Genomic DNA, 19,949 nt, shown 5'->3' on the forward strand with positions numbered 1-19,949 from the left:
TAACCTAAAACACAAGGCCAAATATACACTGGTGTTGCTTACCAAGACTACATTGAATTTTCCTGAGTGGCCTTGTTACAGTTTTGACTTAAATTGTCTTGAAAATCTATGGCAAGACTTGAATATAGCTCTCTAGCAATGATCAACAACCAACTTGACAGAACTTGAAGAATGTTTTAAAGACTAATGTGCAAATATTTTTTAAATCCAGGTGTGCAAAGCTCTTAGAGACTTACCCAGAAAGACTCACAGCTGTAATCGCTACCAAAGGTGATTCTAACATGTATTGACCCAGGGGTGTGAATACTTATGTAAATGAGATATTTCTGTATTTCACTTTCAATAAATTAGAAAGAAAACTAAAAACATGCTTTCACTTTGTCATTATGGGGTACTGTGTAGATGGGTGAAATTCAGGCTGTAACAAAACAAAATGTGGAATAAGTCAAGGGGTATGAATACTTTCTGAAGGCACAGTATATATATTGCAATTCGAATGATAAAGTATGTTATGAATTTGTTGTGCTTAAGTTCCTGGAGTGCATCTTTAACTGCATAACTGATGTGCAAATCCTGTGTTTACTATACACATACTGTAAACCCCATGCACTCAGAGGGAATGAAAGCCATTCATGTCAGAATCTAAGACAATCTTATGCATTACAAAAGTGCGGTGATAATGCATTAAGCAAAGCATGCTGTGTCTGACGTCCTTAAAGCTCCTGGGGGACCTCTGTAAGGTTGATAAAATGCACCTCTGAACAACTGTTTGTTAGGGTAAAAAAAATACCTTTTGTCACATCTTGTAATTGTAATCAGTAATTTTCCATCCACATACAGTGCATTCGAAAAGCATTCAGATTTTCCACATTATTTTACTCTACAGCCTTCTTCTAAAAACGATTAAATAAAATGTTTTCCTCATCAATCTACACACAATACCCCATAATGACAAAGCAAAAACAGGTTTTTAGAAATGTTCCTCCCCCGCCTCCTCATCTCCATGGAGGTAGGGGTTGAGGAGGGGCGGCCTCCAGATGGAGCCCCCACGGAACATCCGGAAGTCTGCTGTCCTCCACTCACTGGGGGGGCTCGCCCTGGGGATGGAGGGAGAGAGACATGGATGAGGTGCAGCAGAGGTGTAGTGGGTAGGTACTGTTCTTAATTTTACTCCTTTTATTATCTATCCTGATGCCTAGTCACTTGAACCTGCCTTCATGTACATATCTACCTCAAAGGTCTGGTACTGATACTCCCTGTACAGTGCATTCGGAAAGTTTTCAGACCTCTTGACTTTTTCCACATTTGCTACGTTACAGCCTTATTCTAAAATTGATTAAATTAATTGTTTTCCTCATCAATCTACACACAATACCCAATAATGACAAATTTGCACATTTATTAAAATTAAAAAACAGAAATACCTCATTAAGGGGAGCTAATGGGATCCAATATTAAAGTGGCATTATGTCTGCACTGTTCAATACAATATGACAATAATGGATGAGATCTCCTGAGATCTCAGCAGGATGGAGTTTTAATAGCAGGCCTACATAAGCACCACAGATGAAAGTGACATATTACATAAAGATTAAAGGAGAATAAGAAATCAGTTTACTGAGGTCTGTTGATGTATGTAGCCTGTGATGTAGGTCCATATCAGACCAAGAAGCCTACTTATGAGTCAAATGACAATAATTATATTGTTCAATAAGATTGAATAATAAAGCAATAATATGCTACTTAGCTCGTAGCTAACAATAAAAACACGAATGTAACTCTTCCTTAACTTGTTTTTTGGGCTGAGGCCTCCCTGGAAATAGCATATGAACACACATTTATTTTCTTTTTTTGGGGGGATTACAGGAAATTATCTTTAAAACTGCAATATTTTCTCTCAGCCTCATGACAAAAGGAAGTTAGCTTTAGAAATTCAAAAACAATTCTCAGCCTCGTGACAAAATGTGTAGAATGGCATGTGATTATCTTTAAAACAGCACGTTCTTCTCTTTGGCCCATTGCAAAATCTATTGAAATTGCAGGAAGTTAGCCGTTTTCCCATCTGTAATCACATCTGTGCCATTACCTGTTTATAAACTGAGTTATAACAAGACCCTGTACAGACCTGTATGAAATGTAAAAAATGACCTGGTCCTACATTTTAAACATTTCATACAGGTCTGTAACTCACTTCATTGCACAGATGTGAATACTTCTCTCTGATAAGAAAATGCGTGCACCTCTCTATACCAAATGTCCCCTCCGCGCCCACGCCCTCTCAGAAGCCCTTCCCCTAACGTCCATGGAGTGTGTGCCTTTTGCGCATGGGTGTAGAAACGGCCACTGTTATTATTGTAATTCCTCTTGTGAAAATGGCGTCGAGTCAGGGAGGTGTGGGAGCTGTACCGGCTCTTTCAAACCATCACTTATCCAACGGACCTCACTGGAACCCGGGGATCAACCAGCATCAGCATCATCTCCACACGACCCGGAGCTTAGACCGCGCTCTGGAGGATTCCGTGTGCTCAGGAACGTTGAATCTTAGCGGGAGGAAGCTGAGAGACTACCCTGGATTGAGCTATGATCTTACTGATACAACACAGGCAGGTTGGTTTCCGAAACGCTTTCTGCTCTTGAGACCTTGCTGGCCTCAGCTGGTTCAACAAATAGGCGCGTGATACTACAAAGTATCCAACATTAATACAATTGAGCGTGGTGCGCACATTTCCTTATTACTATGGTCCATTTGCATGTTTTCACCAACTGCTCTGTTTTATTAACATTGCAATAGATACACACTGTTGCATTTTCTTTCTTACCATATTGTCTTCGTAGAATAGCTGAGCTTAATGTGTTAAAATGTCCCATAGTATTCACGTCCTCTAGAATTGCGCTGGCAGTGCGGTGGCAACAGCTCGTCTTGGTCGCCTGTTTCTCTCTCGCTCTCCTGATGAGACCATATGCATGCATGAATGAAATTATAAGCGCAACTCAGTCAGGGCGATAGAGCGAATTTACATTAACCTACATTTAGATGGTGAGTAGCCTTACTAGGTGAAGAAAATTATCAGCGAATGGGGAGATGAATAGTAAAACCTTACTCAATGAATATGAAATGTCATTTTTGGAGCATGTTCACTGAGAGGCTATTTTGTCTACGGCAGCCCAAGACAAAAGATTCACCGTCTCCATAGCCTCTAGAATGGGTGTATGTATCTCTTATACGAGATAGATTTTGATTGGACATACCCATTCGTTTAGTTTATGTTGGATATAATTCTAGTAGCCCAATTTATGTAAAAATATATTAAATTAGTCAGTATTTTTTTCTCTCTCAAGGGGCCAAATATCACATGGCGGTTTGAGATTATAGGCTATTCATGTGGTTGAACATATAGCAGGCCTAGGCTATAGGCATACATGATCCATAGCCCACGTGTTTTTTTAATCCATGTAGATAGCCTGCATATTTTGGGTGGTCTGAATGAAGCATTCATTTGTCTTATGAAATGATGATGCTGCTGGTTTCCGACACTGTAGTGTATATAATAGCCGGCTGTACATCATGCATTTGGTGCCTGATTGTGAGGCCTCTGCAGCCAGGTGGTGGAATTATTGATGGTGGTGTTGAGGCAGATAACAGATCCACATACTGACCTTTTTTTACAGGGAACAGGGAGCCTAAATTGAAAAATGTAGGAGCACACAATGAAATGTAGGCGCAAAATGAAAAATATTTGAGGTAACAAGCCGTTTTCTTTGTAGTAATGGTGCTAGCATGATGGTCATGAACATGAGCTCAGTGTATTCTCCATGGCGCTCTGGGGCTTCGGTACAGTGAAGTAATCATTACAACAATTATTATCTGGCTGATTTTTATTTTTTTTATTCTAAATTACAATTCCAGGTTGCACAGCAAAATATATTTAGGCGCATATACGATTAAAATGATTGAACGGTAGAGCCCTGGCTTGGTCTTGGCTGTACTTTTCTTTTTTCCTGGAGACTGAAGTGGGCTTAATATGTCAAGGCTACTGTGAATGTCTGTGTCAGTAATGTAGGGTCATGACAGCGATTCTAAAGGTCCATTAATCATGTGGGGTGCCTCATTGATGGAGTTAGTGCCTCATTGATGGAGTTAGTGCCTCATTGATGGAGTTAGTGCCTCATTGATGGAGTTAGTGCGTCATTGATGGAGTTAGTGCCTCATTGATGGAGTTAGTGCCTCATTGATGGAGTTAGTGCCTCATGTGGTGTTAGTGCCTCATGTGGAGTTAGTGCCTCATTGATGGAGTTAGTGCCTCATTGATGGAGTTAGTGCCTCATGTGGTGTTAGTGCCTCATTGATGGAAGTTTAGTTGCCTCCATATGTGGTGTTAGTGCCTCATGTGGGGTTAGTGCCTCATTTATGGTGTTAGTGCCTCATTGATGGATTAGTGCGTCATTGATGGAGTTAGTGCCTCATTGATGGAGTTAGTGCGTCACTGTGGTGTTATGTCATGTGGAGTTAGTGCGTCATTGTCGGAGTTAGTGCTCATTGATGAGTTAGTGATGGTGTTAGTGCCTCATTGATGGAGTTAGTGCCTCATGTGGTGTTAGTGCCTCATGTGGTTTTGTGCCTCATGTGGTGTTAGTGCCTCTTGATGGAGTTAGTGCTCATGTGGTGTTAGTGCCTCATTGATGGAGTAGTGCCTCATGTGGTTTAGTGCCTCATTGATGGAGTTAGTGCCTCATGTGGTGTTTAGTGCCTCATGTGGAGTTAGTGCCTCATGTGGGGTTTAGGCCTCATTGATGGAGTTAGTGCTCATTGAATGGAGTTAGTGCCCATTGATGGAGTTAGTGCTCTCATTGATGGAGTTAGTGCCCTATGTGGTGTTAGTGATGTGGTGTTAGTGCCCTCATTGATGAGTTAGTGCCTCATGTGGGGTTAGTAGCCTCATGTGGTGTTAGTGCCTCATTGATGGAGTTAGTGCTCATTAATGGAGTTAGTGCCTCATGTGGGGTTAGTGCCTCATTGATGGAGTTAGTGCCTCATGTGGGGTTAGTGCCTCATGTGGTGTTAGTGCCTCATTGATGGAGTTAGTGCGTCATTGATGGAGTTAGTGCGTCATTGATGGAGTTACTGCCTCATTGATGGGAGTTTGCCTCAGTGGTGTAGTGCCTCATTGATGGAGTTTAGTGCTCATTAATGGAGTTAGTGCCTCATTGATGAGTTTAGGGCTCATTGATGGAGTTAGTGCCTCATGTGGGTTCAGGCCTCATTGATGGAGTTAGTGTCGCCGTGCCCTCATTGATGGAGTTAGTGCCTCATGTGGTGTAGTGCCTCATTGATGGAGTTAGTGCTCATTGATGGAGTTAGTGCCTCATGTGGTGTTAGTGCCTCATGTGGGGTTAGTGCCTCATGTGGGGTTAGTGCCTCATGTGGGGTTAGTGCCTCATTGATGGAGTTAGTGCCTCATGTGGAGTTAGTGCCTCATTAATGGAGTTAGTGCCTCATTGATGGAGTTAGTGCCTCATGTGGGGTTAGTGCCTCATGTGGTGTTAGTGCCTCATTGATGGAGTTAGTGCGTCATTGATGGAGTTAGTGCGTCATTGATGGAGTTACTGCCTCATTGATGGAGTTAGTGCCCCATCATGTGGTGTTAGTGCCTCTTGATGGAGTTAGTGCCTCATTTGATGGAGTTAGTGCCTCATTGATGGAGTTAGTGCTCATTGATGGAGTTAGTGCCTCATGTGGTGTTAGTGCTCATTGATGGAGTTAGTGCCTCATGTGGTGTTAGTGCCTCATGTGGGGTTAGTGCTCATTGATGGCGTTAGTGCCTCATTGATGGAGTTAGTGCCTCATGTGGTGTTAGTGCCTCATGTGGGGTTAGTGGCCTCATGTGGGGTTAGTGCCTCATTGATGGAGTTAGTGCCTCATGTGAGTTAGTGCTCTTAATGGAGTTAGTGCCTCATTGATGGAGTTTAGTGCCTCATGTGGTGTTAGTGCCTCATTAATGGAGTTAGTGTCATGTGGTGTGTTAGTGCCTCATTGATGGAGTTAGTGCTTCATTGATGGAGTTAGTGCCTCATGTGGGGTTAGTGCCTCATTGATGAGTTAGTGCTCATGTGGGGTTAGTGCCTCATGTGGTGTTAGTGCCTCATTGATGGAGTTAGTGCGTCATTGATGGAGTTACTGCCTCATTTGATGGAGTTACTGGCCTCATGATGGAGTTAGTGTCTCATGTGGTGTTAGTGCCTCATTGATGGAGTTAGTGCATCATTGGAGTTAGTGCCTCATGTGGTGTTAGTGCCTCATTGATGGAGTTAGTGCCTCATTAATGGAGTTAGTGCCTCATTGGGAGTTAGTGCTCATTGATGGAGTTAGTGCCTCATTGATGGAGTTAGTGCCTCATGTGGTGTTAGTGCCTCATTGATGGAGTTAGTGCCTCATGTGGGTTTAGTGCCTCATTGATGGAGTTTAGTGCCTCATTGATGGAGTTAGTTGCCTCATTGATGGAGTTGTGCCTCATGTGGTGTTAGTGCCTCATGTGGGGTTAGTGCTCATTGATGGAGTTAGTGCCTCATTGGAGTTAGTGCGCTCATTAATGGAGTATGCTATTGATGGAGTTAGTGCCTCATGTGGGTGTTAGTGCCTCATTAATGGGAGTTAGTGCCTCATGTGGTGTTAGTGCCTCATTGATGGAGTTAGTGCCTCATTGATGGAGTTAGTGGCCTCATGTGGGGTTAGTGCCTCATTGATGGAGTTAGTGCCTCATGTGGGTTTAGTGCCTCATTGATGGAGTTAGTGCGTCATTGATGGAGTTCCTGCCTCATTGATGGAGTTACTGGCCTCATTGATGGAGTTACTGCCTCATTGATGGAGTTAGGTCTCATCGTGGTGTTAGTGCCTCTTGATGGAGTTAGTGCATCATTGGAGTTATGCTCATGTGGTGTTAGTGCCTCATTGATGGAGTTAGTGCCTCATGTGGGGTTAGTGCTTCATGTGGGTTAGTGGGCCTCATTTATGGAGTTAGTGCCTCATGTGGGGTTAGTGCCTCCATATGGGGTTAATGCAGTGCTTCTCAATTATTTTCTGTTACGCCCCCCTAGGAAGAAGTAAACATTTCGCGCCCCCAACTCTCCGCCGCGACTGTAAACAGTATCATTTGTCTATAAAATTGTTATAAGTACACCTCTGCATAACATTGTATCCTTATTAACATAAAAGAAAACAAAAAAMAAAGAAATATAGATCAACTTACAACAAAGAATAACTTTATTAACATTGTTTTTTAGTCTGTAACAGAAAATACTTAAAGTGCATCGATTTGCCTGAAAAAAAAAAAAATCAAGCCTTATTTAAACTGTAATTTTTAAACTATGATCCTGAAAAATAAAATATAATCAATAAATAATAATACATTCAAATTGATCAGCAACATTAACTCAGGAGCACAATATATGAAACACTTTGACCTATAAAACAAAAATGAATAAAACAATTTGTGCTGATTTTTTTWAAATCAAAATGAGGAAGTCATAGTTTTTATTTTTTGCAGCACTTGCGTCATCCAGCATGACAGAGACCATGTCTAATGTGGCAGGCAGTATCAGCTCCTCTGCTATGGAGTGGGGTTTTTTGCWCTGAGCAATTTGGTACGCCACCTTATATGATGCTAACAGTGCTCACTGGTTTACTGAAGTAGCATTCACAAAGCGGGAGGATTGTTGGCAATATTCGGCACGTTTTCGCTGAAAAAAACTCAAGCGGCTTATCAGCGTGATTGGGGTGTAATGTCTTTAAGTGACGTCTTAATTTATTTGGCTTCATGCTGTCCACTGCCAACAGTTTTAGACACAGTAAACATACCGGTCTTTCCTCGTCTCCCACCGTAGTCACAGTGAAGCCAAGCGCTACATACGCGTCGTCATATTTCCTCGTCTTAGCTTTCGGGATACTTACCCGAAATTATCCCGAAATTATCTCATTATCTCCGTCTCTCTCCGCCTTTCTTTTCATCCCTGTTAAATATTTTTCCATGGTGTCTCTTAAGGGTTTGTTATCTGCACTTCATATCTCCTGCTCTGTGCTGTGTGCTCTTGTTCGGTGAAAAAAAAAACTACTCCCTGCTGGCAAAAAAAAGCATGTTCCCCGGGGTCACACGCGCCCCCCTTGGCATCGCTCCGAGCCCCCCCATGGGGGCGCGCCCCACTATTTGAGAAGGACTGGGTTAATGCCTCTATGATGGACTTAGTGCCTCGTGTGGTTAGTGCCTCAAGTGGGATTGGTGCTTCATGTGCGGTTAGTGCCTTGTGGAGTTAGTGGCCCATTGATGGAGTTAGTGGCCCATTGATGGAGTTAGTGCCTCATTGGCAGGTAGCCTAATGGTTAGAGCGTTGGACTAGTAACCGAAAGGTTGCAAGATCGAATCCCTGAGCTGACAAGGTAAAAATCTGTTGTTCTGCCCCTGAACAAGGCAGTTAACCCACTGTTCCTAGGCCGTCATTTAAAGTAAGAATTTGTTCTTAACTGACTTGCCTAATTAAATAAAGGTAATTTTTTTTATGGGGTTAGTGTCTCGTTGATGGAGTTAGCGCCTCATTGATAGAGTTAGCGCCTCATTGATAGAGTTAGTGTCTATGTGAATTTAGTGCTCAACGTTCCAAAACAAAACTGTCTGTTGTGTCTGGGTCAACCCTGTCAGCTCCTGAATTCACACACACACACACACACACAAACTGAGAGTTTTCCTTTTGCAGACCCAGAGTCTAACTCATGAGGAAGTTTCTGTCACAGGGTATATGAGTTGGTTTGTGTTTCTGTGTATTTATATTCATGGTGTGGGTGTCTGTACTTATGCCACTGCATGGTCTTGGTGGGCAATGTATTGCCTCATGATTCAAACTTAATTCTAACGCTGCTCTTTCGTTCGCTACATACTTCAGTCTGAGACGGATCACTTAAGTAATTTGGGGTGTTGTACAAAACAGTCATCAGCAATTTGGATCATCTCTAACCAATCAGAGTATCAAAACCAAAGACACATTTTCTAAATGCCTCTTTACCCACGTATGTTCTGGCTCTGGCCCAACCCATCGGTTTCTGGGACCAATCAGACAGTCTAGAATGTATTTCCATTCTAGAAATTGTCGGGGAGGTACTCCGATCCAGGCTCATTGCGGAGAAGAAACTAACGTCCGTGAGCYTGGCATAGCTTGGGGAGAGCAAGGAGTTTTGGTAGCCAGGCAAGGCAATGTAGGCTACTCAGATGGGCAACTATTTGGCAAATTCAAACACTGAGAAGTTCACACAGGCCAGTGTGCCTGATGTTTGGAGAAATGAAAAACACCAGCCTAGACAGCAGCCTCTGGCTCAGATTGCAGATAGATACTAGCCTGTGATGTTTGTGCAACCTGATTTAATCATTGCCCTAAGGTCTTAGTTAAAAATGCTTACTGAGTAATAAAGTTCATAAGGATTTGTGTACCTTTTTAGGTAAGGAATTGGGTCCTAAATGCAAGAGTCCCCTCTACTTAGATAGGAGGGACATACAGTAGGCTTACCGGACTGCATCAGAGATAAAGTGCTGTGGCTGAATTATACATGGAATGCTCCCTCAGCCTAACTAACGAGCTACTTGATGTCTATTTTTGGAATGAGAGGCATTTGTTAGCTACTGCATACAAACATACTTATTTCACAGTTTATCAGTTCCTCAAGTGATCGGACTGACTTGAATTTTGTGACATGACGGCAGTGTGCGGTGGGTTCAGCACATAATGATAACAGTGTTATGTGAAGTGTAAACTGTATAACAGAGCAATGTGTGAAAAAATGCATGATACTGACCTAGTCTTGAGAAGCTGTGAAGACGACAGGAAGTTTGGGTGTGTGTGTATTGGTGAGAGAGCAGGCTTGTTGTGTGATGAATCAGGTGGGATGTGATGATCTCGTCATTGGCACTATCAAAGGCAAGACCTGCCGGCGAGAAGATACTTGACAAGTTATTTCAATGTGGGGATAGGGAGGACCTGTGAAAGACCAGATAGTTTCCGTCCATGTTGAGATTGAATGCATGCAGTGTTGATTGTAATTTAGAGTGATGTTGCAGAAGTGATATAAAGCCAGAAGACAGTTGGCTAAATGCACTGCTATGGGCCTGTCTATGGGCCTGTCTATGGGCCTGGTGTGTTTGATCAGTGCTACTGCATTGACTTTTTGCTCTTCTCTGTCTCTATAAAAGGAAATATATGCTGCAGACTAGTGCAGATAAATAAAGGGAGGACAAGCAGTCCCTTTCAGATGGATAAAGAAGGCTGTTTTATTTTATAGCAGGTGTATTTCCATTCACACATTATAGTGTAAATTATTTTGCAGTAAGGGAATATGCTGAGGATTTTTTTTTAAACTTATTTTTGACATTTTCACAAGGGATTCCTCTTGATGGTGACTTTGTCATCTTTGAGAAAAAACCCTAAAAAGAAATGGAAGGCATATCTTGTTTAAGCTGGCATCATCAAATCCTCAACCTAAATTCAACTYGTAGATGGAGATAGTCCTGTTCAGAGATCACTGGTGGGATGAAAGGAGAAATGCATCAGTTGCATGAATAGTGTTCTACATCTATGCTGATTTTAAGTCCAAGTACATGATTGCTAGTTCAGAAAGAGAAACGGGTCTAGTTAAGTTTTAGGAAGCAAGAATCAGTAGTTACTTGGAAAAACACTTGACAGATCATCTAAAGAAAAGGTTTTAATGATGACTTATCGTTGATATTGTAAGCTAGTAGCGAATTCTTGTACAGCACTGGAGGTAGGTGGCACCTTAATTGGGGAGGAACGGGCTCGTGGTAATTGCTGGAGCGGAATCAGTGAAATGTTATCAAATACATCACATACATGATTTCCATGTGTTTGATGCCATTCCCTACGTTCCAGCCATTATTATGAGCCGTCCTCCCCTCAACAGCCTCCACTGTTTTACAGCACACAGTCAAAACGAAACATCACTCCAGAAAAAAACATGCTGTGTCTGGTTTTGGTGAGATTCCATATTACAGATGGATGGTTGGGCAAGCAAGGATAGGAACTTCACTCTTGTCAGTGGAGGATATCTTCATAATACAAARTCTCACTTAGAATCCAAACTTTTCCAGACAGAATTTTTCTCTGACAGAATACGTGATGACAGAACCGTGTATAGAGTATACTCAGTGCATAGAGCCTTCTCAGACCGAACCCTCCCACTCTAGTTCCAGACAGAATTCTCCCAGARGGAATCCTCTGAACAGATCGTAACTCTCAAATAGAATCATTGAACATAGAATTCTGGAACATCGAACCACAAGACAGAATAAAATCAGAGTTCAATGAATTGCCTTTGAAGAATACTTTCGGAATGCTTAAAAACTTTTAACACAGCAAGATAGAGTTTCTAAAAGTGTTAGATAAAATCCCAATTATATTGTTCTCTAGTGTGTTGGGTCATTGCAGGAGCTGTCAATATAGTCCTATGCCATGTGTTCAAGCAACACTCTTCCCATGTGTTCAAGCAATGAAAGTTGCATCATCCTGTTAAGTGAACCAGAGAGAGCGCATGTGTCTTTGTGTGTGTATTGTTTACGTAAGACGGATACAAAGACAGAGGAAGGTGAGCTGACACAAAGGTGCATGTTTGCAGTATGCTGTTGACAGTTTGCACTTATAGCCTACTACCATGTGCACATTGCTGTGGTTATAATGTGAAGAACTAGCCTAATAGTTTATCAATATTTTACGCTAAATGCTCTGATCTGTTGCGTCAGCGACATTGCATAAAAAAGTTTTTTTGATGCTAGTGGTTGTAAATTATTAATTTGGGATGTATTGCATCCCACAACTGTCCCAGACTATGTTTGGAATATTTTTTTCTCGTAAAGAATAGAATAGGTCCACTTTTGTACTATGGGGGATAGTAGATTGACATAGGCTTGTGCTTTTGCTGTTCGTTAGGCCTACTCATCTTGTTGGCTGACAAAAAGTACAAGTGGACAGTTCTTCCAATATCTTCAATATGCTCCTCGGAATTGGATAACGACGCGCACAGCTGCATCCCCGATCTGTCTGTCTTCACTTGTAGCCTGTGAGAAAGACCCGATCACTTGACGAAGAGCCGTCTGAGTGGGAGGCGCTTCGGATTGCGTAGCACACTCAGGGAGAAGGGCACAAAGCAACACTGGGCCGCAAAAATCATGTTTTTTTAGGATGCATTACGGCCACAAAAGGGGATGCCGCCTTGAAATTCGAGGCATTATAAAGTGCTTGTCAAATTGTGAATGAAAGACTTTTGGAGTATGTACAGCCTGCGCAAAACACAAAGCAGAGCTCATGCCTTTTCAAGCAACTTTTTTCAAATTATCATTAGAGTCTCATCATGCAGCCTTACAATGTAATACAAATCAAAACATATAGCCCAACATTTGCAGAACAACTAAAGTTACATTAATAACTCTAAATTAAGCATATAGGAGTAGCTATTTCTTTGTAAAATACTCAACACAGAATTGTCGCGTGTGCAAACTCCCTCAAATCGTTTGGAGAAATTATTTATATTTTATTCAGGTTTGTTCAATTGTATTCTTCATACCATAAAATAATATGAAATAATACCAAGGAATTATAAGCTAATCGTGTCTGCTAAATGAACTAGTGTAGCCCACAGCCATTTGGCATAGCCACATCAGGACCTAACATAAGGACAACTCAGAGTATGCTATTCTTTTCTTCTGAAAWAGACTACATTTTCCTCATATCATGTTTCTTTAGACCTGTCTAAAATAAATAATGGATTTATTGTGTAGGATATATTACATTTATTAATATATTAGATTTATTAGAGGTGGTGTGGTAGACAGGAGATGCTTAATGTGTTTATGTTAATTAGCGGTCAATTGTCGTGAGACCGACAGTTATTTGCTTGACAATCACCGTCTGATGAAATTTCGTGACCGTCACAGCCCTACTGACAACCCCCCCCCCCCCAAAAACATGGTATCTTTATAAATTGGTAATTAAGCAGTCCTCTCCACTACACCTCTCTCCCACACACACCAATACCCCCTCCACATACAAATGTAACACTCTTGAATTTTCCCAGCCAACCTAATGCAAACCCACCACTCCCACATCACACATACAGTGCATTCGGAAAGTATTAGACCCTGACTTTTTTTCAGATGTTGTCACGTTACATCCCTATTCAAAATGGATTAATAGATGTTTTTCCCTCATAAATCTACACACAATACCCATAATGACAGTGAAATTAGGTTTTAGACATTTTGGCAAATGTCAATTTTTTTCCTCCTTTTTAAATACCTTATTTACATAAGTATTCAGACCCTTTGCTATGAGACTCGAAATTGAGCCCAGGTGCATCTGTTTCCATTGATCATCCTTGAGTGTTTCTAAACTTGATTGGAGTCCAAATTCAATTGATTGGACATGATTTGGAAAGGCACACACCTGTCTATATAAGGTCCACAGTTGACAGTGCATGTCAGAGCAAAACCAAGCCACGAGGACAAAGGAATTGTCCGTAGAGCTCTGAGACAGGATTGTGTCGAGGCACAGATTGGGGAAGGGTACCAAAAAAATGTCTGCAGCATTGAAGGTCCCCAAGAACACACGTGGCTCCATCATTCTTAAATGGAAGACATTTGGAACCACTAAGACTCTTCTAGAACTGTCCGCCGGCCAAACTGAGCAATCGGGGGAGAAAGGCTTTGGTCAGGGAGGTGACCAAGAATCCCGATGGTCACTCTGACAGAGCTCCAGAGTTCCTCTGTGAAGATGGGAGAACCTTCCAGAAGGACAACCATCTCTGCAGCACTCCACCGATCAGGCATTTATGGTAGAGTGGCCAGATAGAAGCCACTCCTCAGTAAAAGGCACATGATAGCCCGCATGGAGTTAACCAAAAGGCACCTAAAGGACACTCAGGCAATGAGAAACAAGATTCTCTGGTCTGATGAAACCAAGATTGAAGACTGGGGTGAAGGTTCACCTTTCAACAGCACAACAACCCTAAGCACACAGCCAAGACAGCACAGGAGTGGCCTTGAGTGGCCCAGCCAGAGCCCAGACTTGAACCGACTTCAGCAAGACCAATGAGCTGATTGTGGACAACAGAAACCAGGGGAGGGTTGCACACCACCATCCACATCGACGGGGCAACAGTAGAGATGGTCAAGAGCTTCAGTGTCCACGTCACTGAGGACATGGTCCTCTCACACCAGCACAGTTGTGAAGAAGGCTCGGCAGCACCTATTTTCCCTCAGGAGGCTGAAATGATTTGGCATGGCCCATCAGATCCTCAGGAACTTTTACAACTTTTACTTTTGCACAATAGAGAGCATCCTAACTTGTTGTATCACCGCCTGGAATGGCAACTGCACCGACCTCGACCGCAAGGCCTTACAGAGGGTGATGCGGATGGCCCAGCTCCCAGCCATCCAGGACTTACATGCCAGCCGTAGTCTGAGAAAGGTCCAAAGAATTACCAAAGATTCCAGTCACCTGAGACATAGACTGTTCTCCATGCTCCCGTCCGGCAGGTGGTACCGATGCATCAAGGTTCAGACCAACAGACTACTAAACAGCTTCTATTCCCTGGCCATAAGACTGGTAAATGGCTAACAACTACTGCTCTCCCTCTTCCACAGACTATCCACTCTGACTCTACAACCTGATCTTATTTTTTATTTTTAGTACTTTTACCCCCTTTTTCTCCCCAATTGGTAGTTAGTCTTTTCCCATCGCTGCAACTCCCATACAGAGGTCGAGAGCTGTGCGTCCCCCGAAACACGACCCTGCAAAGCCACACTGCTTCTTGCCACACTGCTCGTTTAACCCAGAAGCCAGCCGCACCAATGTGTCGGAGGAAACACTGTCCAACTGGCAACTGTGTCAGCGTGCATACGCCCGGCCCGCCACAGGAGTCGCTAGAGTGCGATGGGACAAGAACATCCCGGCCAACCCTCCCCTAACCCTGACGACGCTGGGCCAATTGTGCGTCGCCTCATGGGTCTGTAGTGACGCCTCAAGCACTGCGATGCAGTGCCTTAGACTGCTGCGCCACTCGGGAGGCCCTACAACCGGATTTCATAGTTTTACCCATTAATTCTGCGTGGTTACAGGGTTAATTCTGCGTGGTTACAGGGTTAATTCTGCGTGGTTACAGGGTTAAAACAGAAATAACCCAAAGGGTTAAGTTTAGGTATTACTTCTGAGTGGTTAAGGTTTGAGCTATGGTTTGGGAAAGGTTTGAAACAAAATAATTAAAAACAATGCGTTTCCTTTTAAACATCATCAAGTACTCTCCCTGCTTGCAAGAGAATTGTGACCTTCCATGGTGCATTGGTCTAAGCAGCACGCTCTCGCTTTGAGCCTTGTGAGTTCGAGCCCAGTGTTGTGCCATAGCTTCTTTTTGGTGAGCACCGACTAAGGCAGATATCGATGTCCTCCGGGCCTTTTCAAACGTCTGAAATTGATGGCTCTTTCTCGTGACTAGCCTGGACTMTATGCTCATCCACAGGTCTCTACCAACTCAGACACATACACCTTACCCTCACCTTAATTATTGTTATGTCATTTTCTTGTGTAACTTTTAAAAAAGTATATTTATTTTTTTACTTTAGTTTATTTAGTAAATATTTTAACTCTATTTCTTGAACTGCATTGTTGGTTAAGGGCTTGTAAGTAAGCATTTCACGGTTTCACCTGTTGTATTCTGCACATGTGACAAATACAATTTGATTTGATCTCAACTCTTACTCTCACACATACACARACACACACACTCGCATACACCCTCATACTCATTACTGACGCCACACATTTACACCCACACGTGCACACACACCCCTCACACCTACGGTGCTTCTAAAATTATTATTGAATAGATTTATTACTACCATTCTGCTGTTCATTGATTATTAATTTCCATTACCATCAGTATCTATCTACTGGTCACTATTACACCTGTTTACATGTGTATATACACTGAGTGTACAAAACATTAAGAACACCTTCCTAATATTGAGTTGCGCCCCCTTTTGCCCTCAGAACAGCCTCAATTTGTCAGGGCATGAACTCTACAAGGTGTCAAGTGGATGCTGGCCCATGTTGATGCCATTGCTTCCCACAGTTGTCTCAAGTTGGCTGGATGTCCTTTGAGTGGTGGACCATTCTTGATATACACAGGAAACTGTTGAGCGTGAAAAACCCAGCAGTGTTGCAGTTCTTGACACACTCAAACTGGTGCGCCTGGCTCCTACCACCATACCCCATTCATAGGCACATACATCTTTTGTCTTGCCCATTCACCCCCTGAATCGCACACATACACAATCCATATCTCAATTGTCTCAATGCTTAAAAATCGTTCTTTAACTGGTCTCCTCCCCTTCATCTACACTGATTGAAGTAGATTTAACAAGTGACACAGTGGGTCAGAAGTTTACATAAACTCAATTAGTATTTGGTAGCATTGCCTTTAAATTGTTTAACTTGGGTCAAATGTTTTGGGTAGCCTTCCACAAGCTTCCCACAATATGTTGGGTGAATTTTGGCCCACTCCTCCTGACAGAGCTGGTGTAACTGAGTCAGGTTTGCAGGCCTCCTTGCTCGCACACACTTTTTCAGTTCTGCCCTTTGTGATGGCCACTCCAATACCTTGACTTTGTTGTCCTTAAGCCATTTTGCCACAACTTTGGAAGTATGCTTGGAGTCATTGTCCATTTGGAAGACCAGTTTGCGACCAAGCTTTAACTTCCTGACTGATGTCTTGAGATGTTGCTTCAATATATCCACATCATTTTCCTCCCTCATGATGCCATCTATTTTGTGAAGTGCACCAGTTCCTCCTGCAGTAAAGCAACCCCACAACATGATGCTGCCATCCCTGTGCTTCACGGTTGGGATGGTGTTCTTTGGCTTGCAAGCATCCCCCTTTTCCCTCCAAACATAACAATGGTCATCATGGCCAAACAGTTCTATTTTTGTTTCATCAGACCGGAGGAAAAAAGTACGATCTTTGTCCCCATGTGCAGTTGCAAACCGTAGTCTGGCTTTTTTATGGCGGTTTTGGAGCAGTGGCTTCCTTGCTGAACGGAATTTCTGGTTATGTCGATATAGGACTCGTTTTACTGTGGATATAGATACTTTTGTACCTGTTTCCCCCAGCATCTTCACAAGGTCCTTTGCTGTTGTTCTGGGATTGATTTGCACTTTTCGCGCCAAAGTACGTTAATCTCTAGGAGACAGAACACATCTCCTTCCTGTGCGGTATGACGGCTGCGTGGTCCCATGGTGTTTATACTTGTGTACTATTGTTTGTACAGATGAACGTGGTACCTTCAGCCGTTTGGAAATTGCTCCCAAGGATGAACCAGACTTGTGGAGGTCTACAATATTTTTTCTGAGGTCTTGGCTGATTTCTTTTGATTTRCCCATGATYTCAAGCAAAGAGGCACTGAGTTTGAAGGTAGGCCTTGAAATACATCCACAGGTACACCTCCAATTGACTCAAATTATGTCAATTAGCCTATCAGAAGCTTCTAAAGCCATGACATCATTTTCTGGAATATTCCAAGCTGTTTAAAGGCACAGTCAACTTAGTGTATGTAAACTTCTGATCCACTGGAATTATGATACAGTGAATTATAAGTGAAATAATCTCTCTGTAAACAATTGTTGGAAAAATTACTTGTGCCATGCACAAAGTAGATGTCCTAACCGACTTGCCAAAACTATAGTTTGTTAACAAGAAATTTGTGGAGTGGTTGAAAAACGAGTTTTAATGACTCCGACCTAAGTGTATGTAAACTTCCGACTTCAACTGTACGTACAGTCACTTTGGGGACGTCGTCATCGATGCACTTATTGATGAAGCCGATGACTGAGGTGGTGTATTCCTCAATGCCATTGGATGAATCACAACTTATTCCAGTCTGTGCTAGCGAAACAGTCCTGTAGTGTAGCATCCGCGTCATCTGACCACTTCCGTATTGAGCGAGTCACTGGTACTTCCTGCTTTAGTTTTTGCTTGTAAGCAGGAATCAGTAGGATAGAATTATGGTCAGATTTGCCAAATGGAGGGTGGGGGAGAGCTTTGTATGCATCTCTGTGTGGATTTTTCCCCCCTGGTTGCACAGGTAAAAATTTGGTAAAACTGATTTAAGTTTCCCTGCATTAAAGACCCCGGCCACTAGGAGCGCCGCTTCTTGGTGAGCATTTTCTTCTTTGTTTATGGCCTTATYGAGTTGGTTGAGAGCGGTCTTAGTGCCAGCTTCGCTTTATGGTGGTAAATAGACGGCTARGAATAATACAGATGAGAACTCTCTTGGTAGATGCGGTCGACAGCTTATCATAATGTACTCTACCTCAGGAGAGCAATACCTCAAGACTTCTTTAATATTAGACATCGCACACCAGCTGTTATTAACAAAAAGACACACACCCCCACCCCTCGTCTTACCAGAGGTAGCGTCTCTGTTATGCCGGTGCATGGAAAATCACTCCAGCTCTATATTGTCAATTTCTTCTTTCAGCCACGTCTCGGTGAAACATAAGATGTTGCAGTTTTTAATGTCCCGTTGGTAGGATAATCTTAATATTAGGTCATCAATTTTATTTTCTAACGAATGCACGTTAGCAAGAAGAATGGAAGGCATTGGGAGTTTGCTCGCTAGCCTCCGGATTCTCAGAAGGATCCCCGATCGGCGTCCCCTTTTCTGGCATCTTTTTTTACGCAAAAGGCGTGGATCTGGGCCCGTTCCAGTGAAAGCGGGATATCTTTCTCGTCAGACTCGTTAAAGGAAAACGTTTCTTCTAGTCTGTGGTTAGTAATCGCTTTGCTGATGTACAGAAGTTATTTTCGGTCATAAGAGATGGTAGCAGCAACATTATGTACACAATAAGTTACACAAAATGCAAAAAAAAWTACCAAATTGCACAATTGGTTGGGAGAATGTAAAACATCAGCCATGGTCTTCGGCGCCATCTACTACCAGTACATTTTTATGTATAAACCCAGCTCAACCACTCCAGTACCCCTGAATATTGAATAAGATACAGACCTGTATATACTTGCATTCTCATGTTTTTTCAACTTATATCGTACTTTGTGTGTTTTTTCTTTTATTATCTATATTTATTATTGTTATTATTATCACTGTATTGTTGGGAAAGAGRTCTCAAGAAAGAATTTAAGGATACTGTTTTACACCTGTCGTATCCTGTGCACGTGGCTAATCAACTTTGAAACTTGAAACCACACAGTGCTATCAGGAGGGAGCATCAATGCCTTTGGCTAAGTGAGGATTTATTCCACCACTCTACCTGAGGGGTAATTATCTGATGGTACAACCAGATAGTACAAGCTAAATGTCATGGTTTGGTTAAGTCTAGCTCATACCTACACTAATATCAAGCCTTGCCTATAGGCAGTCCATTCTGAGGGACTGCTTAGAGTATTCCTTATTTGATTAATTTACGATTCTTCCCTCAGAGCGCAGATACGGGCTCCCTAAGTTTAAAACTAACAGGTCTACATTCGCCTTCATTCCAGCTACAATCAGCTTCCTCAACTAGCTGTCGTAGTATTGTGTGCTGTGTACGTATTGCTGCATATACTGTCTTTCTATTTTTATTGTCATTGTGTTTCTCAATACGTGCTGCAAAATGAATTGCCCCTTTGGGATAATAAAGACTCTACATATCAAGCCTAACTTAAGGCGCATTTATATCATTATTTTGCGAGACGATAGACAACAGCCACTGGACAAGGTATGGCGGGGGCATTTCCTATTTACATTCACAACATACTTGTTAATTCAACCTTTTTCTGCTCTCAGCATCCATACCAGACAGGCTTTATTACTGTCAGCCTGGTGGTTTGGCTGGGGGGTAGTCAGCCTGGTGGTTTA

General features: G+C 42.4%; 1 protein-coding gene and 1 long non-coding RNA gene across 2 annotated transcripts in view; one reads left to right on the forward strand and one right to left on the reverse strand.

Annotated features, from left to right (window-relative positions):
- Positions 1-2,351: 2,351 nt before the first annotated feature.
- The window catches only part of LOC111964224 (leucine-rich repeat and calponin homology domain-containing protein 2-like), an 88,708-nt gene continuing 71,110 nt past the window's right edge, over positions 2,352-19,949 (forward strand). Inside the window, 1 exon segment of the mRNA XM_070443667.1 lies at positions 2,352-2,607. Within this exon segment, the coding sequence (XP_070299768.1) occupies positions 2,373-2,607 (235 nt within the window). The 5' untranslated portion in view covers positions 2,352-2,372.
- The window catches only part of LOC139027777 (uncharacterized), a 41,287-nt gene continuing 23,938 nt past the window's right edge, over positions 2,601-19,949 (reverse strand). Inside the window, exons 2-3 of the long non-coding RNA XR_011479937.1 lie at positions 9,833-9,961; positions 2,601-2,947 (exon numbers count right to left, since the gene is read on the reverse strand). This is a non-coding gene — a long non-coding RNA (uncharacterized lncRNA). The remainder of the gene's footprint in view (positions 2,948-9,832; positions 9,962-19,949) is intronic.

This window comes from Salvelinus sp. IW2-2015, linkage group LG5 (genome assembly GCF_002910315.2).
Source record: "Salvelinus sp. IW2-2015 linkage group LG5, ASM291031v2, whole genome shotgun sequence".
NCBI lineage: Eukaryota > Metazoa > Chordata > Actinopteri > Salmoniformes > Salmonidae > Salvelinus > Salvelinus sp. IW2-2015.